This window comes from Astatotilapia calliptera, chromosome 16 (assembly GCF_964374335.1).
Source record: "Astatotilapia calliptera chromosome 16, fAstCal68.1, whole genome shotgun sequence".
Classification (NCBI taxonomy): Eukaryota; Metazoa; Chordata; class Actinopteri; order Cichliformes; family Cichlidae; genus Astatotilapia; species Astatotilapia calliptera.
Genome location: NC_137437.1, coordinates 31,086,389 through 31,106,591, shown reverse-complemented (window position 1 = coordinate 31,106,591; position 20,203 = coordinate 31,086,389). Strand labels below are relative to the sequence as shown.

The 20,203-nt window shown below is 40.9% G+C and overlaps 1 protein-coding gene across 4 annotated transcripts in view; it reads right to left on the bottom strand.

Moving 5' to 3' along the window:
* The window catches only part of glsb (glutaminase b), a 41,335-nt gene that overhangs the window by 11,894 nt on the left and 9,238 nt on the right, over positions 1–20,203 (bottom strand). The window contains exons 4-15 of one of the 4 annotated variants that reach the window (XM_080290488.1): positions 17,562–17,691; positions 16,249–16,328; positions 14,380–14,543; positions 12,783–12,841; positions 8,221–8,253; positions 6,152–6,210; positions 5,514–5,580; positions 4,615–4,665; positions 4,088–4,264; positions 2,831–2,962; positions 2,101–2,347; positions 431–732 (exon numbers count right to left, since the gene is read on the bottom strand). In XM_080290488.1, the coding sequence (XP_080146614.1) occupies positions 2,141–2,347; positions 2,831–2,962; positions 4,088–4,264; positions 4,615–4,665; positions 5,514–5,580; positions 6,152–6,210; positions 8,221–8,253; positions 12,783–12,841; positions 14,380–14,543; positions 16,249–16,328; positions 17,562–17,691 (1,159 nt within the window). In that variant the 3' untranslated portion in view covers positions 431–732; positions 2,101–2,140. Of the gene's footprint in view, positions 1–430; positions 733–2,100; positions 2,348–2,830; positions 2,963–4,087; positions 4,265–4,614; positions 4,666–5,513; positions 5,581–6,151; positions 6,211–8,220; positions 8,254–12,782; positions 12,842–14,379; positions 14,544–16,248; positions 16,329–17,561; positions 17,692–20,203 lie in introns of those variants that run through there. The other 3 variants (XM_026145983.2, XM_026145982.2, XM_026145984.2) reach the window with 3 other exon arrangements.

Here is a 20,203-nt window from a genome sequence, read left to right as displayed (position 1 = left end):
TATTTTAAATCGAGGAGCCAAATGTCACAAAAGTGGGAAAAAAAAAATAATAATAATAATAACCAGGAAAATAAAACATATCAATCACGGCTAAAATATTCATTTAATCACTCGTAACACACCCCTAAATTTAAAGTCAGTGTTTACTCTCAAGCAGCTGTTGTTTTGGGTCGTAGAGTGAACGCAGCGTTAGCTGACATTGTTAAAAAGAAAACTCTGACGTGATGAAGAAGAAAATAAAGATAAAAGTGTGTTGAGATAAAACGAGAGCGAAGTGCGTACGTTACACATCAGATCCTTGTCACGTCGCTAAGGCAACGAAGCAAATGGAGGTCATTTGGAGTTCATAATAATAATAATAATAATGATAATAATAATAATAATAATAATAAGCTGATCCCATTTTTCCAGCACAGACAAAATCAAAAACAAGTTTCCTAGTAACCGCTTCACCAGCAATAAATAATCCTCTACATAATTTATACATAAATATGAGGGTGAGGAGACGATGCCGTCGCGTTGTTGGGAGATCAGGCGAGGTGGGGGCGTCTGTTTTTGTTTGTTTGTTTGTTTGTTTTAAAAGTTTCACTCGATGACTTTGTCCATCCTATAGACTACAGTGGTGGAGCTGTCCTCGTTCGACTCAGCGGGGGACACCTTTTTCCAAAGAGGGGCTTTCAGAGCCAGCTCCTGCTGGAGGCTCTCGTAATCCATAGGTCCGAAGGTCTGCTGCTGTTATTGACACGGATAATAAATTAGTCTCAAATCTCCGTTTCTGCCTGCGTTTATGTGCTGGGTGGATCGCTGCAACACTTGGAAGTAAAATGGAGCCATCAGTTTTCACAGTGCCATCAGTTTTCACAGTGTTTCCCACACATTCAGCAGTGTTAATGGAGCACTATATACCGAAAATACTGCATAATGTAATAACACAACACACCTGCTTGCTCATATTGACAACTTATATCCCTACCAGGGGTCAGACATCTTTGTTTATAGAGCTATAAAACACTTTTAGGCCCTATAGTAACCGAAACACAGCTCAACAGCAGGTGTTAATTTAAATCTTTAACCACATATGACTCTGCAGCGGGGCATTTTCATCACAGTAAGACCACGCTTTCTTCTTCTTCGTTTTTGCATTAATAAAACTAAAATTGTTTACATTTTTGTTGTTATTACCAACAAAATGTAACAATAAGTTAGCATATTTACGCTGGCTCTGACACAGAGTAGCTATAAAGCTCTGCGCCTGCATTAGCAGAAGGAATCAAAGTAAAAGAGCTGGCATAATAAATAAAGTAAATTTTACATATAGCATTATAGAAACGTTAAAAGTAGTATTTTTATACAATAGATTAGATTCTATCTAATCAATAGATTGTGATTAAAGTCCAGCAGCAGATTATGCAGTAAGTCAGTAACTCAGCAAACAAATCTGTCCACAAAATCCTCTTTTTCCACTTTTACATTTGTAGCTCAGGTGACTCAGGACTACACACTTAGGACACTAAGTGACCATCCACCTGAGCAAAACAGTTTTCTTTCAGATTTTTAGAGTTGACGAAATCCTGCCGTTATTACACCTGGTTCACATCATCCGACATGCTCGCTGCTTGATTTTTTTTAGGCATTTTATTGTTTAGTTCTTTAGTCGTACTGAGGAAGCGAGCTAGAGCTTTTAAAAAAACCACGGTGGTTAATCAGAAAAAGAGAACATTAATTTTTGATCATTTCAACACATTTGTGTTTACTTGCTTAAACAGAAAGTAGAGATGGCGAAAGCCTGGATGCACCCTGGACCCCAGTTTTTATAAAGTCACATGATGGAAAAAGCCGCAGCTACGTCAGCAGAGTAACGGAAAAAAGCTTCACCAGTGCTCGCCATTGTGGAAGTGCACGCTACGGTCTGAAGAAATACTTTAGTTTCCTCAGAAAAAGGTTCTGGGCACTCTGAATGTAAAATGTGAGGGAAACACTGCATCATCTACCAGACATGTTCTGAACGATCAGACTGAGTTTGGCTCCAGGTGTCTTTTAACTCAAGATTTGGCTCCTTGTATGTTAAATATATGCAGTAAACGAATATACTCCACTCACTTTATGCAGCTTTTCCACCCGAAGGAGGAACAGGGACAGTTTAGGGGCTACTGTGCGTGCAGTTATGGAGGTCAGTGCAAACAGCTGAGACTACAGGAAGCTGCTGGAGAGGTGTGCTGTCACATGAGCCTGACGAGGCGGCGTTTGTCCTTACCCGCTGGTCGCCTCCTTCTCTGCGAGGGTCGTGCTTCTTGGTGAAGTGCCTCAGATTGTCGTAGTTGTGGAAGTTGAAAAGCTCCACCAGGTCCTGAAATACAAAGAGAGAAAGACTAAAACTAACAAAGCAGCTGAGAAAAGCTAAAATGGTGTCTTGCCACCTAGTGAGAGGTGGGAAACTCCAGCCCTGCCACAACCCTGGACTAGGTAAACAAAAGAGATGATGGATGAATGAAAAGAAAACAAAAACGTAAACAAAATTCAATTAAAATTAAAAGTGAAGTCTTACATCTTGTGTGTGTTAATGTGACGCTGAGCGGTTCAGACTCTGCTAATGTTTTGGGTCTGATCTAAAATGACTGCTGCTTAGACTTCAATGCAAAGTAGCCGGGGTGCTCATTCGAATTCGAATATGAACCACACTAATGGGAAAGAGCATCCCTGCAATGAAAGGCCACTTTCAGCTCCTAAAAGCAATTCTGCTCCTTCTGCTGCTGTAAAATATTTAAGTTAATAAACAAGGAGGTGCAATATTGTCTCGAGGCGGAGTGTTTATTCTCCGGGCATCACGTACCGTGCAGAACTGGATCCCTCTGACCGAGTTGCCCAGCTTGTCGAGCGGAGGCGACCAGCACATGATGCCCATCACGTTGGGCACAACCAGCAGGATCCCTCCTGATACTCCAGACTTGGCAGGCAGGCCGACCTGCAGCAGGGAAACAAAGCAGTTACAGAAAGGCTGGCTGTGTGTGCAGAAGCAGCACGACGGTGACAAAGTACATCAACACAGCGATGGTAAATCTCACGATACACTGAATATTCTCAGAAATCCCTAAGAGTTATTTAGATTTTTTGTGTCAGATCCAAAGCAACAGTGCCTTCGTTTTTCTGTTCAGTTTCAGAGTCCAGAAATCCATTTCCCACCGACTCAGGATGAAAGTCGTTGTGCCTCGTTTATTGATCATTTCCTCTGAGATACTCTAGCTGTGGTTTAATGTGAGAATTCATATGGTTAAAACTACCTAACACAGATAATCTAACACTATCACGACTTTAAAATCTGATATCCAATCACATGGGCCCTTCGGTTGAGGGTTGTTAATACAGTAAACACTGTATTAACAGTATTAATACAATTGTGGTGCTTTTTAAAAGTAACAAAAGACATCTCATTATGTTTAACAGTTTTAACTGGGATGGATTTTGAATGTCATGCTTATGCAGAGCTGGATTATCACCAGAGGAAGCTTAGTTACATTTTGAATTGTTGGTTGCACCAGAAATGTTTAAAGACAAAACTGTCCGAAAACAACAACCCATGCTTCAAAAAAGAACGTTAGCTCCACAATATGCTAAACTCCGTAAGAAAACAAGTGTGAAAAAACTTCACCTGAGCTTCATGAATTTGTTTTTTTAGTTTAATATCATCAGCTATAAACTATTTATTTTGGATCCACATCTTGAGTATGTCTCCAGAACACTTATGTCCATTTTTAAGGACAAACACTCAAACTTTTTTCCCTGTTTGCTCTCAGTTTAGATGATCATTGCACCTGATGAAGCCTTGTCTCCTCGACATCATCTCTTATTTTGTTTAATATCTGCAGTGCTTTATTTAAGGTTTTTGTTCACTGTTATATTTTTTTTAAATCACCTGTAGTGCTACTGTCTGCTTGTTGAAGCACTCTGAACTATTTTTAGGCACTGCTGTTTAATAAATTGCATATTCCTGCAGTTTTAACAATCATCGTTCCAAGTCTAATTAAAAATTCTGAAAATACAAACAGTTAATAAATCAAAACACCAGTAACCCGTGTTGTGTTTCACTCACATGGAAAGCAAACTGCCCTGAGAAGTCGTACATGCCACAGGAGTGCATCAGACTCAGCGTGTTCCTCACCGCCTCTGGGTTCAGCACACGCTCGCCCGTGATTGGGCAGATACCCCCGTTGGCCAGGGTGGCCGCCATGACACTGGCACTCTCACATGTCACCTCAATGGAGCAGAGCTGGAGAGGCAGAGACAATAACTCTGTTACTGCAGCTTGATTTACAAAGCGAGGTGACAGAAAAGTGAAAGTAAAGGGTGGAAATGATGGAAATAAATCCATCTGATTGGTTTGGGAGATACTGGAACAGCATATAGAGGTAAAACCATCTGTTCGTGGTCTGGAAGCTATGTATGTATCACACAGAAAGAAGCTGAAAGAAGTGGTGGAAACAACTGGTCAGGAAGCTTTACTGTTGAGGATAAAAATCAATAGCAGGAAGCAGCTCAGCAATGAAGCAGGAAAACAACCTAATGATATCCTCTCATTAAAAATGTATAAATACTGGAAGAGGCTAAAGTTACACTCACTTGAAAGTACAAGTCCAGTACAGAGGTCATGTCTGTCCCCTCTGGGAAACACTGCAGAGAGGAGAAAAAAAAACATTTAATAACCATGCTCTCATGCTGAAGAGACTTGAAAGCATCAGGTACAAGAGCCAAAGGGCTGAAACCCTTTAAATATGTGTTTCACAGTCTCCACTTCCTCTAATATGCATCCATCATCTCTCCATCATCTTTGATCCGTCACAGCTTACGAGTGCCGTCAGCCCCATTAAAGACTTGTTTTACACCAGACCACCTGATCAAAGGTTTACTGTTTCAAAGAATAACTGTTGTTTTCTTCACAGGAAAAAAAAAAATCCCAAAACTCTTTTCATCTTGTTCTTTCCTCAGAAACACATGGACTTGGACACACGGTGACTGACTGACGTCTTTCTTGCTGTCTTGCATCTGCAGATGAGTTTATTTCTGGGAAAGTCCAGCTGAACTTGCAGCACTCGCGCTAATCAAACGAGGAGCTCGGCCAGAACATGGCTCACCTTGTTTGATTGTATTTATGTTACTGATCTGTGATCCCGGCAAAAACCAGGCTGCTGTGTCCTAGATAAGAACAACACCACCAGGTTTTTTCTGTTCTAAACTGATGCTGCAGTTTTTCCATTCATACGTTTAAAAAAAGTCTCAGGGGTCTTAGCTGACTCCTACCAAAAGGCAAATCAGGAGGGTTACAATCAGCTGAATCAAAAATATGCAGATTTTTCTCATTTATGCATGAACGTAGTTAAGGGGCGAGAAGCATTACATGCTGAGCTGCTGGCTGTAAACTTTCAAGCTTCAGTGGCAAAATAAGCAGAAACGTGAGGCCCGAATAGTTTAAACTCTAAATTCTCTCCAGGTTTTCAGAGAGGAGAATCACAAAGACAAACCTTTTTTTCTTTCAGGTAGTAGCCGATGGCGAAGTTCCTGTCTCCTGACTCACGCTCAGACTGGAATCTGTCACACAAAGAAGAGCACTCCCATTACAGATGAAGGTAGCGTGTGTGTGTTATTTCAGTGCTGTGCTGGTATTCACAGACCTCGGCCTTCATGTGTACAACATAACCACAGCTCACGCAATCATGTGATGACACTGCAACACGAGCCGTCATAAATCATGCAAACCTTTAAAACCTCATCAGCACCTGTGGAAGTCCTCAGCACACAACAGATGTGGGTCACTGAGGACCAAAATGATGTTTCTGTAAACAATTTTCAGCCTTTTTGTATAAAGAAAAGGTTTTTTTTTTTACACGATTAATTATTATTGTTGTTGTTCTGAGCAGGTATTATAAGACAGTCCTGCTTATATCTGACTTCTCGTGAACATAAGCCATTTAAAACATGGCCTGTGTGCTTGTTAATTTGATCCCAGTTAATTAAGGTGTTTTTCACAGTTTATGCTTCCTGTAATGAGCCTGTGAAGGTTATTACGGTGGTGTTTAGGTCAGCTCGGTTCGGGGGTTTGCAGGGCAAGGATAAGTAAACTTGGGTGATTTTAAGGAGGCGATGTGGAGGGAGGACTTACGTGGCGTTGCTGAAACCCACATACTCGTTTCCCGCCATCTTTTTCAGAAAGTTCATGACCTGGAGGGAAAGCAGGAGGAGAGTAGAGATGAAAAAATGATCCAGAGGTTCATGTATGGAGGTCAAACACTACAAATGATAAGAGCTGCCAGCTAAACAGCACATATAAAACATCAAGAGTCCCTCTAAACCTATTCAACACACACAGAGGTGCAGATAATTAAACCTCAAGAGAAAATTCAATGTTTGATTTCACGAGTACTGACTCTTTCCTACACGAGAGCATTGACTGCACCAATAAAAACATTTATGAGGAGGAGGGGTGCTGAGGGTGCTCACCAGCCTCTCAAATAATGGCTACAAGAAAAACCAACACAGTGGCAGCCAGAGATGGGCAGTAACGCGTTACTTTTTTCAAGTAACGAGTAAAGTAAGGGATTACTATTGCAAAATCGGTAATTAGATTACCGTTACTTTCCCGTAGGAACGCTGCGTTACTAAAACCGTGAGTTTTTTTGCGAGAATGTCTCACGACAGTGACGTAAGCGAGTGTGCCGTTGGTGACAACAGCTGTGTGCAGATCAACAATGGATCACATATCGATTGTGGGAGAGAGTATGAGCGTGCAGCGTTTAAAGCGTGGAAGTACTGACCTTACTTTGAGTTTGATTCCGTAAAAAGTGACAAAAACATTAGCGTCCGTTGTGCGTGGGAAGAAAACTTCTTTTTACAGCGAAAAAAACCCTAAACTTCCAAGCAAGCACCGAGTGCGCAACGACGTAATGGGAAATTTACAGAGACACTCGCGGATTCTTCAACTGACCGCAGCACACCTGCACCAGGGTAAACCTCCGCCTACCGCAGTCCTGCTTTACAGGTGAAAGTAGAGCAACAGGACCGCTGAGTCTTTGACTTTATTTATTTTCTGCTGTTTTTTACTTGCATCTATTTGAAAGACTGAGTGTAAACACAAAAAATATTTTATTTTATGTGCTGGAATGTGTAGAAAATAGGTTTAAATGTTAAACTAATTTATTCAAGTCAGAGAATTTTGCATATAATTAAATTTTTGCTTGATGCATAAAGTTAAAAGATTAAAACTGATAAAACAAGTTAAAAAAAAGAGACTTTTCCATTTGATTACATTTTGTATGATGGATTATGGAGAAAAAGTAGAATTGGGCTGAAAGATCTATCGCTTTATCACCTCTTCAGGTTGTAAATTGTGTTTTTAAAAGGTAACTAAGTAACTAAGTAATTAATTACTTTTGAAGATAAGTAATCAGTAAAGTAACGAGATTACTTTTTGGGGGAAGTAATCAGTAATTAGTTACTGATTACTTTTTTCAAGTAACTTGACCAACACTGGTGGCAGCGAATGCTCAGGTTGACCCTTCAAAATGAGGAGTCTGAAACAAATGAGCAATGTCGCTTTTATACATCCACTGGTCATTTTATTAGGTACACCTTCAGATCTGCCATTATTTATCATGTCATAGATTCAACAAGAGATTTTTGTCCATGTTGACTTGATGGCATCACACAGTTACTGCAGATTTATCAGCTGTACATACATAATGTGAATCTCCCATTCTACCACATCCCACAGCTGACCCTATCGTCTGACTGCCACAGCAGAAATAGAGTCTTATCTCGTCAGACCTGGCAACATTTTTCCAATCTGGTATATCCAGTTTTGGTGAGTCTGTGTGAAGTGTACCCTCAGTTTCCTGTTCTTAGCTGACAGAAGTTATACCCGGTGTGGTTTTCCACTGCAGTAGCTGAGCTGGTTAAGCTGGTTCAAGGCTCAGAGATGCTCTTCTGCATACTTTGGTTGTAACTGTAAGTGTTATTTGAGCTACTGTTCTATATTGATGCATCAGCTCGAAGCAGACCGGCTGATTAGAGAGTTGTGCTTTGAAAAGGTGTACCTAATAAAGTGTCCAAGAAGATTTATTTCACATTTTAACATCAGGTTATGACGTTGTTAGATGAACGAATCACACCTTGACAAAGAAAATATAAATGAACTTTAAATACTTGTGGGTCAGAGCTCTGACCAATACTCACATAGTCAAATTTCTCTGCGTTGCTTACACTTTGCTGCGGAGAAAACAAAATAAAGAGTCGTTAGCACGGTTCATTTATAGAGAGAAATCTCAGAGGATAAAGCACATCACAAAAGATTTTATAAAATGATAAATGATAATTCTGACCAACTAGATTTACATAATTAGCAGGCATGAACAGATCTGATTACAAATAAAGTGTAAAAATCACACGAGCTTTGCCAAGAGTTCAACAAACTATTAATGCGATCAGTTTGCGGATAGATTACAAAGAGGGAAGTTTGAAGGGAGACTTAGCAGACGTGTTCATGACATCTCACTGATTCCAATCCAAACAGTCAAACCTGTTTTTAATATGTATGACATTCCTGACTGTGTGCATGTTTCTACAGTAAGTCTGCAAGATGTGGGTGTATGCAGGCAGGTGTGTATTATAAGTTAACACTGTGCAGGTGTGTGAGTGTGTGTATATTTGAGGTGAAGAGGGAGGGAGGTTTGGCCTTCGTCACAGCTTGTAGCTCGCTGATGTCCCGCAGAGAAAACACAGCAAAGGAAAAACAAAACAAAAGAACATGGCCACACATGCACATTTAAAGTGCTGTAGCACCAGTTTTAACTTTACTTGTAGAGTTTTAAAACTGTGGCACTGATGGAGATGTTAAAGAGTCACTACATGAAGTTTCTACAGAGCTGATTGGAGGAGAATAAAAAAAATAGAGAGAAGGGAGAGGAAGAGGATCAGGGGAAGTGGGAGAGAATGAGGAGATAGATATGGAAAAGGAAGAAAAAATTACCAACGTCATTTGACCTGCTGCTGCAGTCATTATTTCCCACAGTTCCTAAGTCTGCAAAATATGCAACATACAAAAACAGCAACAACATGTAGCCTTCAAGCAGCATGTAACAACAGTTTGGGGGCATACTGCCACGGCAAGCTCCTCACGGCGGGTTTCCCCACCGAAGGTTAAAGGCTAACTGTGCAACCTCACCAACGGCTTTACAGTTAAAATCAAAATCAAAAGCAACACATTTAAAAAAAAGAGACACTGATGAGCCGATGTGGACACAGACACATGTTCTGAGTTTGAGTTTAAGGCCTGAGGACTTCAAACTGCATCATTAATTAGTAAGAAAGCTGTGACTGAACCTGTCTGACAGCTGTGAGCGTCTAAGGAAGTCCTCTTTGTATCACATGGTGGTTCAAAAACACAGAACCTGATCAGCTCAGACTTTAGTGAGGTTAATGTTAACTCGAGCGTGCCTGCAGAGCCGGAGTCCAGACATGTTCAGTAAAAGTTTTATGATTCAAGAAGTTCAACCAAGCCGGTGTTGAAGCGTTAAAATCTGCAGTTCCACTAACGTCCACTTGAGGCCGACTCAAGCAGCGAGCCAGTCCCTGCAGACTTCCGCGTTAAATCAACTTTACAGCAGAAATAATGTTCGGAGCCTGATATAAGCAAGTCGTCTCCCAGGCTTCACCTCAGCCTGTGTTTGTGCTCTTGGAGTCTCTTTAATTCAAATAAAAATGGCGGCTGAGCAGTTAATTGTACTAACAGACCATCCAGGAAGGATGGTGCAGTTTAGATGAGTGAAATTAGAGGATTTTATTTGAATGTTATTCAGCGGTTAGCAGCTATCTGTGCACTGCACCCATACAGTTTATGCTCCTGTTCAAGTCTGGTAACTTCTGACTCCAAATGTTTAAGTTCATCTTTTTTTAAAACAGTTTTTATGCATAATATTCAGCACTTTACTTTTAAAAAAATAAATAAATTTGTGGCTTAAACCCAATGTAAGCTGGAACCCACAGCTGCCCTCAATTAACAGTATTATAATTATCTAAATGATTCTTTATGTTTCTGTAATTGTTAATCCACCTGTATGTGAAAGCTCTTTAATCTAAACTGTATTTTAGTGATAAAATATAATTATTATCGTTATCCATAAATTTTTGAACTTATTATTTTAAAAAAAAAGAAAGGGAAAAAAAAAAAGAGAAAATAGTAAAGAAGATTTTTTTTTATTAAGATGCCAAATTATTGTTATTTACTTGTATTCCTGATTACTTTCTGACTTCTCAAAGAAATCCCGTGTGAGAGCTTTGCATGACTGGGTTGATGGTGTTAGTAAAGCTGTAATGTCACATGACAGTAAGGATAAACTGTAGTGAGAAAAAAAAATTTAGTCCTGATTTTGGTGCAAATTCAAACTTTTGAAGCAGTTTAATGGGTCTGATGGGTGTCTCTGTCCGTGCTTTACAGTTTAAACATAACAGAGGTGTCAAAATACAATGTGTGGAGGCTTTTATTGCCAAAATTTAATTGAGAATCAGTGCAGCCTATTTTTCCCTGGTTTAAGAGTGTTTTGGCTAACCTAAACATGTCCAGACTCCAGCTCAGTAGGAAGCATTTAGTGACTCTGACACATGAATGATAAACTGCCTGCAAAACAAACAGTTTGTTTTGGTCCTGAGAAAAACGATCCAGCTCTTGATGCTAAAAGCTGTGGGTTGCTTTTATCACAGGGTTTCCTGCTCTACCTCCTCCTGCAGCTAAAAACAAAGCTGATAAGAGCAGAGAGTGAAACACAACAATAACACCAGGGTCATTGAACTGAAACACAGAGCAGTCGATTATCTGCAGATTTATTTTATATCATTCAAACATTTAAAATGACATGCAGGCGTTCGTCCATCTGATGACTGATTTTTGTGACTGTTACTCTTGCATCTGCTCTCTCGAATGTTTCAGTTTTCATTTTAGCTTCTTTTCGTTCATTTTTACTGCGATGCTCTTATTTTGTTATAAACCAAGCTCTTCCCTTTTTCTACCTTTTCTTTAAAAGCACAAAGTCATGCAATTAAATTCAAATAAAGCAGAGTTGGAACAAATGTTTGGTCATCCATCTACAGAAAGTAAAGGTCAGATTATTAATGGTTTAGAGGGATTAACATTTCCTGTAGTTGCCTTTGCCTCTGGGTTGCAGTGCAATTAATCAAAATCGAATTAAAATCACGATTTTACAATACAGTGCAAAGTTTATTGTTTCAAAAGTTCAAAAAGTCTGTGGTTTTTCCATCGGTTCTTCTTTGCTTTCTGCTCGTCTACCATGCAGGTCTCCCAGATACTCACCTAAACTCCCTAATGTGATGACCGTGTGTCACTTCACCTTCTCCGCCTCTTTTGTCCCTGCGTTTATTTGTTTTCATTTGACTTAAATTTAAAATTCATACCCCTGTAAAAAGACATTTTTTTAAATTTCAGTAAATAAACGTGATTACTATTTTTGTCGTAAACGTGGAGTCCTGCCTTATTTCAGTTCGGGACCAAAGGACCGGAGAGAAGACAGCGTTTAGTCTAAAAGCATTTTTGTAAATGAGCCTGCTGCTGTCTCTGTTTAAACTAATTTTGTCCTCTGCTTTGATTTAAATTAGGAGTGTTAAGAGTCTGCACTCCCCTTTGCTCAGCTGCTGTTTTTCAATCGCGACGCAAAAGCTGCGTGATAAACGTCCCTCTAATGTGAAGCTAACAGATCACGAGGCAAAGTGTAGTCACTTTAAAAACGGTTCATCTGCAGGGTGAAAATGAACAAGAAGCACAAATAGAAAAAAAAGATCAAATGAACAATGTTACAATAACATGTGGTCACTGAAAACACACAGACCTGAGCTACCTTTAAATACAAAAAGATCCAAATCACTCTGAAGAGCTTCCTTCTCTGGACTGCTTCCACTCAAGTCCAACAAAAACTAAAAGTAACACCTTGAAGCTTTGGCAATATATCAATGCAGCTGGGATGAATCACTTCATTAGTCATACAGGATAAAGTCTAAGTGCTGGGGACAGAAAAAAATAGGTCACCTCCAGAAAAAGCTGCAGCAATCGATCGTTAAAGTGAGTCATGACACAATAAAGGGGGGTCAAACATCTACTTGAAAGGCTTTAAAGTGTTTTTAAATGTAACTCTGCCAGAGGAAAAGCCTATGACAAAGCTGGCATTTAAGCCAGGTTTAATATCTCCTTTGTTTGGGGGGTCAGACTGTGAGCTGCAGCTGGTTTGATCTCTCATCAGAAAACTTACTGAATCTACGTTAAGGCTGAGATAAAATCTGAAGGTGTGCATTTTAACCTGTGCTTGCTCTCCGTGCAGGTTATTTTTAGTCTGTGTGGTTGAAGCGTGTGAGCTGGAGCAGCTAAGTGTCCTTCAGGAGGGATTAACGAGACTTTTAATCACCACAACAGGACACACGCCTAAGGGCAGTAACTTACAAATACCTCGAACTGAGTCAGTCGTAAACACGAGAACACAGTGGAAAGAAAATCATGAGTTTCACAAGAATCAGTTAAATAAGTCAGGAAATGGCAGGTAAATCATTAAAAGCAGGTTAATTAACCCCCAGACCCACAGCCTTACATTACCCCTCATTTTACCTCACTGATAAAGCAGCTCAGTGACGCCCACATTACAAGGAATTTTCTGAGGTTTGAGAGGAAGTGACACACAGACTGGACGTAAACGAACACAAACACACAGAGGAGGAGGACGAAGTGTGACTGCTTTTACCTTTATGAGTGAAGTACAAACAATAGCGCCAGCATTCACCATCGGGTTGTGCGGCTTATCTGCAAAACAACGAGAGCTCCGTTAGCGTGCTACGAAGGATCAAAGTGCAAACATTCGGCCTGAGAGCTGTGCATATACACAGATCAGAACACGAGGGTCAAGTGCATACACAGTAAACACTGACTCAAGATAATACAGAGAAACACAGCGGAGGCTGTAGCAGCTGAAACAGTCACAATATCTGATTTGAAGTATAAAACCGAACAAGTCTCTATGTAGCTTGCAAAAAAAACAGATGTATGTAGTCTAAGGAGCTGAGAAAGAAATGAACTATACTTCTGTAGGTTTTGTGTATATATGTATATATATGTAATGCTACTGTTAAGTGTTTATAAGCAAGTTTTTGTTGTTCATACAGTGGACTAACAAAGGTTAAGAAAAAAAACAGTCCAGGCCTACTAAAAACCACCCACAGGGCAGATTTTTGCTGTAATGTGTAAAGAAAAGTGCGGCCTACTGTATCTAAAGTGTAACTTTCAACCTGACTGTTTGATGGCAACTGGCCGCTTGTTGATGTTTGTGTAGCTGTAAATGCAGGAATGTGCTGGTGGGCTGACAAAGTGTGTTGCAACTTGCTGCTGTATCTGTGGTATGCTGCTGATGATCTAACTCTAACCGTCAGGACTCTGTGTACATCACACAGCCCAGTGAGAACCATCTGTATGTATGGACAAGTTTAAAACTTATTGTTGTTACTACTGTAGAGGAGTGCAGTGTTTACAGTGTTGTGTGAGTGTGTGGAGGCGTGGACAGGGACATAGTGAAAAATAAATCCAGCACTTTCCTCCCTCAGATCTCTGAAAGAGCTTGAACGCTTACATCACCTGAATTTCCTTGTGGTCATGTGATCTGCTTACACAACATTATCCCCTTGCAGGGCTGCCCTGGCAGAAGGCGGGAGAACACAGGAAGTGACCATGACATGTCTGCAGTGTGAGCCTCAGCCTGGGGATTCTGGCATTTCCTCTCAAAATGCCCATTTTTGAACAACCCAACCACGTGTTCTCCCACAATGCATCTGACTACTCACAGCTCTCACACTCGTTCTAACCAATGCTACAGCTAGCTGAGCAGCGATGGCAGGCCGTGATAGCCTCCCCCATCAAGCATCGCAGTGAGATGCAAGCGCACGTCCTGATAAAAGAAGCCCTTAGTCTTTATTAGCCATGTGACTGAGGTTTAATAAGCTGAACTGTTTTTCCACACACCTACACACAAAAGCAACACACGCCCCCTTTTGCTGGCTTTTTGGGGCATGTAAAAAAAACAGCTAACACAGACTTGTTAAAAAAACACCTATTCAGGGGGTCAACATAGGCCTGCATGTTTTTAACCCTACAAAAAGGTAGAGTGCCAAGACATGTGGCCAGGCGAGGGGGCTGCTTCGCTGGATTTCTGACTCATTGTGATTTAAGAACATCTGACCCTCGCATCATATCTACCACTTAAGTCTTCCACCAACTTCCTGTACCCTGCACTAGCTCTTCATCGCTTTACTTGGAGGACAAGGTTTAATAAAAAGTCCAAGACAACTCACCATCTTCATTCAGGAAGAGCTTGTTGAAGCGGAGGCCGCTGGGCTCCTTCCCGATGAAACTGTGCACGTACTCCGTGCTGTGGTCGTGCACGGCGACGGCATACTTCAGAGGCTTCACACAAGACTGCATGCAGAAGGGGACCTTAGTGTCTCCCACCGTATGTCTGCAACAAAAACATAAAGATAGGATGTTATCAGAGCAGGCCGCAGGCTGCGGGTTCAGTGATTAGAGACAAGAAGAAGCCAGAACAGACACGTGAAAACAGTGAGTGTTTCACAATTTGTAGGAAAGGCACGATAAACTGAAGTAACACTGTGTAAAAACAAAACCGTTATCTTTACAACTGTCAAGGTTTGTTAAACAAACTTTTATGAAAGTTTACAAGCACTAATCAGAGAACAGGGTGATCAGAACGCCTCCTGACATAGTTACTGAGAAATGGTTATTTCTTTACACGTGTTTTGTCTTTTCTGGGAAATACAAGTGGGATAGAATCAACAGTTTTAACCAGCTTGAACCAGGACCGCCATACAATAATTAAAAAACAAACAAACTGGTTAATCTAATGCTTCTCTGAAATATAAACACTGACCTTCACAAAGATTACTGCGCTAAAACAGGTACTATAACGTATAATGTAATATAACACCTTAATTTTTTTTCTGCGGTTGCCTGGTGACTGTAATGATTTATTTCTGCTGTCAATGACCTGCTGCAGGGAGCTATGCCAATTGAAGATTAATTGTCCAACAGAGTTAACCTCTGGGTGACCGTGTTTGAGCATAAAGGTGATTGCATAGGTCGCCCTGGTGGGCTGCAACTTGTCTCCTAGCAACCATTCTCTCACAGATTGGTAAAGACTTGCAGATAACTGCTGTTGACTTTATAAACGCAGATTACCAACAAGTTGCAATTCATCTAAATCAGTCTGTGCGATGAGCTCAACATGTCAGCATCTCTTTGGAGATGAGCATATATACAAGCAACTGAACTCGACTCAGCTGCTTGTTTTCTGATTACATTCCTGTGTAAGAGCGTTCGGTGTCATTCTGCAGTTAAATTGCTGTCCTTTAGCAGCTTTGTCGCTATTTGTGGAAGAAATTCCGTTTCAGATCTTTGAGGTTCTGGCTGGAATCTAAATGTAAATAAATAATGTGGATTTCTGATTTCTGATTTTGCAGACACCAACAGATTTGCGATTTTCATTGATTTAAAGTTAATTTTATCAAAAACAGTTTGCATGAAACTCCAACTTGACTTTGCTTAACTGCAACCTGATAACAGTCTAACTCCATCTTACTGGTGTTTTAATCACCATCACAGGCCTAGTCCCCTAGTCTGCAAAGCAACTACATCAAAGGTAACACCATCACTATTCTTTGGGTTGTGCCACCAACTCTAACAACTAATTCTAACCCAGTATGACTCCAGTAAGGATGTTAGGATTTCGGGTATTTGCATCCTTGACCTTATTCATTCAGTCACTTTGTACAGCTCGTGACCACAATTAAGGGCAGGACTGCATATCAACAGGTAAATCCAATCAAAAAACAGCAGTTAGAATTTACCGATCTGCTGTGGAAACTTCTGTTTCTTCTTCTTTCTTTAGGTCTTAAAAAATCTTAAGATAAGATGAAGGTGACAGAGTAAAACACAGCACCATCTCAGAATCATTAACCAGGTTTCCTGAGGTTTTAATAAAAAACAATGCGTAAAAACTGTCCTGTTAGCGTTCCTCACTTCACTCCTGGAACATTATTGTGTTATTATTTAACCAGCATATAGCTGAACATGGCGATTTCACACAGCAACAGTGTGTGAGAACCATTAAGCGAACATTAAGTATTAATGTGCTACCAGCGTCTCACCTCTGCCCGTCCACCGTGCACAGAGAGACCGCCCACAGGTCGGGGCTGAACTTGGCCAGCTGAGGAATGTAGTCTGCAACCTGAAAGAGAGGGCAGGCAGGTGAGAGAGGAGGCAGGTCACCTTACACTGCTGACGTCTGCCGAGGCTCAGGCTTCAGCACACAGCACAGAGCTGGTAATACACAATAACAAACCTCAGAAGGAAGAATCCACCCTCGGTCATTCAAAATAAGTTAAATTAGGACAACATGCTAATTTACCTTCAGCTACCATCATGACAGTGGCTCACTTCCTGCACTCTTATTATTCAGACTAACAAGGCTCCCTTTAAAAACAGTTTCATATTAAACACGGCAAACACCTGTAGTTTCTGTGAGTTAAAAGCTCTAAAGAGTCCGTTTTAAATAGTTCTTTCTACTCTTGGCTTAAATGTTTCAGGTTAGCACAGAGGCCCAATATAAGGATCGCTTTAAACTAATAATCATGCAAAACTACTCTAGAAGAGTCCAGGAATAAAAACATGAGCTGGAAACATCAGATCAGATTCTTATCAAATAAAAAGAAAGTCTTCATCTGGTCTAGCAGAGCACCAGTTTGGCTTAGAAGCTGCCATTTTTCTACAGAGAAGACTTTTACAAACAGGAAAACACAGCTAGGGAAGCAGCGACTGAAATTGTGAATTGATACTGATGTTTAAATTTAGGATGATATTTTATTTAAGTCTTTGTTTTGTTAGTGATTATTTCCTCTTTGTTCAAAGGAACAAGGAACGGGTCATTTATCTGATGTGACACCTTATAAATACAGACCACTATAACCAGGGCTGAGTCTGTATTTCTGGTAGATGGATGTTTGCAAACTGACTAAACACAGCCACTAATTTCGCCTCTGCTTTTTTAAAAATTGTTTTAGTTTAACAGGTCAAACATCCTCCCTCCTACAACCCTGCTGGAGTAAACAGCCCTCTATTAGATTGTTAGTTTTCCGTTTAATTTAGGGATATTAGCCGATATTTCTCCTTTTTATGACTTTGCTGACTTTGTTTTGAATGCCTGAAAGTTTTCACAGCGAGCACCAAACAGATGACGCAAACAGAAATATGCTGTCAGTGAAAATCCTGCACTCTTCTGCGAAAGTGACAGCTAGCTCACAGCGGCCTCAAAGATCCCTTTAACTCGTCTGAGGGCAGATTTTTCCCTTCGAGGCTCGACTGATCCAAACTTTCGACTGCACCTGAGAAGAGACTGATGGTAATGGCTAAATTATAACCATGATGCAGAGAGAAAGAAAAATCCATGGATCTAAGGACACACCTGCCCTCCAGTGAGATTTTTGGCATTCTCATACAGCTCATCAATATGGGAGGTGAAGGACTGGAAGTCTGGGATGACGAACTTCTTGCGGAAGGCCTGAGTGAGCAGGACAATGTTGCTCTGGACACACCTGATGAATAAATCACAGAAAGCATGCTAAAACATCGGAACTGCATGCAACTGGAGGTAAAGTTTGCAACCCTGAAGTCTGACAAACTTTTGTGACGTGTTTGATGAAGAAGCTTCATCAGAACAGTTTGATCAGCAGCTCATTTTGTCCTGGAAGGAGCCTGATCCAACATGAGCGCACACACTGATGAATGAGAGATTTCACACACTGTAAAACCATGAAGGAAGTAACCAAAGCTAAGCAGCAGCGCCAGCTGGGATGGATCAGTTTAACTGACAACTATGTTTGAATCAAACCCCCAAATCTTATAAACGAGGGCTGTTCCATACATCGCACGTTTTGTGTGTTAGTGACGTGACTTCAAGAGATGAGTTTGAGGTGAGGAGGAAGAGGACAACATTTTATTAAGATGCTGGCGGTGTTATGTTTCCTTTGTGCTTTTGTTTCTTTGGCGAATGGGACCCCTTCCCCAACAACACATAGTTAAGATGCTTCATATCTTGAGTCTGAAAGTGCAGGCAGAAATTAAAGAGCTATACGAGCACATGAACGCCTACGACCTCTCTCCTCCTCCACCTTGATATACTTCCCAGCCACTGAATTTAAATATAGTGGAGGAACATGGCGGCTTCCACAAACCACAAACCCATTCCTATATTTTTAATGGATTAAATGTAAGTTTATGAAACACATCAATTTGTTGGAAGACATAATTTGCACATTAATACATATCTGTATATATTTATACTATGAGTACTTAAAAAAATACTAACTCTGTACCTGTAGCCCTCACCTCAGTAGTGATGAAGTGCTTTGAACGCCTGGTCAGAGACTTCATCATTTCTTCACTACCAGACACACTGGACCCACTACAGTTCGCTTACCGTCCAAATCGTTCCACAGACGATGCCATCTCTCATCCCCTCCACACATCACTCACTCACTTGGACACTAGAAGGGGGAATTATGTTAAAATGCTCTTCATAGACTACAGCTCTGCATTTAACACCATAATTCCCTCCACACTCACCACCAAGCTGGAGCATCTGGGACTCAGCTCATCTATGTGTCAGTGGATCTCCAACTTCCTAACTGGCAGACCACAGGCAGTAAGGATGGGCGGACATGTCTCAGCCTCCACCACTCTCAGCACTGGAGCCCCCCAGGGGTGTGTTCTGAGCCCCCTGCTGTACTCTTTGTACACATATGACTGTGTGGCCACTACCAGCTCCACCACCATCATCAAGTTTGCTGACGACACCGTCGTGGTGGGCCTGATCTCTGATAACAACGAGACGGCCTACCTGAAGGAGATTAGGAATCTGGAGAACTGGTGCCAGAGGAACAACCTCCTTCTAAACGTCAGTAAGACAAAGGAGCTGATAGTGGACTTCAGCACTAAGCAGGAGAGGAACTACCAGACCCCCGTCATCAACGAGTGCCCAGTGGAGAGAGTGGACAGCTTCAAATACCTCGGAGTTCACATCACGCAGGACCTGTCATGGTCCTGTCACATCAACACCGTGGTGAAAAAGGCCCGACAGCGTCTCTACCACCTCAGACGCTTGAGAGACTTCCAACTGCCCTCCAAGGTGCTCAGGAACGTTTACTCGTGCACCATAGAGAGCATCCTGGCGGGAAACATCTTAACCTGGTTCGGGAACAGCACCATGCAGGACAGACGAGCTCTACAGAGGGTTGTGCGGTCAGCTGAGCGCACCATCCGCTCCGAGCTCCCTGACCTGCACTCAATCTACAGCAGGCGGTGCTGGACCAAGGCCAGGAAGATCGTGAAGGACCTCAGCCATCCCAACAACAGACTGTTCTCTCTGTTGAGGTCAGGAAAGCGATTCCGCTCCCTGAAGACCAACACAGAGAGACTGAGGAGGAGCTTCTTCCTGCAGGCGATACGGTCTCTCAATCACACCACCACACAGTACTGACCCACACATATGGTTCTTACACACACACTGGACATTCTGGACATTGTTTTTGCACAACACTGGTCACTATATTCTTCATTTCCAGTTAATACTTGTACAGCTGCTGTTATTGTGTATATATTTATTTATATTTCTTCATACATTCTTATATAGTTCTATATTGTGTATTTTGTTGTACAGTTATTTTATTTTCAACTTTAATTTATATATTTTATCTTATTCTTTCCCAGTTAAATTTACCCTTCATTCTAATTTGTGTTGTACAGTTATTTCATTTTTAACCTTAATTTATATTTTATTCCTTCCTAGTTAAATTTACCCTTTTTAATTTTTCATATTTATTTCCTATCTTATTCATAGCCTTTCCTTTTTTTGTTTTCTTTAGGTCACGAGCAGTTGTCCAAGCATTTCACTACATATCGTACTGTGTATGACTGTGTACGTGATAAAATTTGAATTTGATTTGAATTTGAAAAAGCTCAACCCAAAATAAACTGTCCCTGATAGAAAATATTTTCACTTTCACTATGTGACAATGTTGTGTAGCACCTGACGAGTTAAAGGGTTAA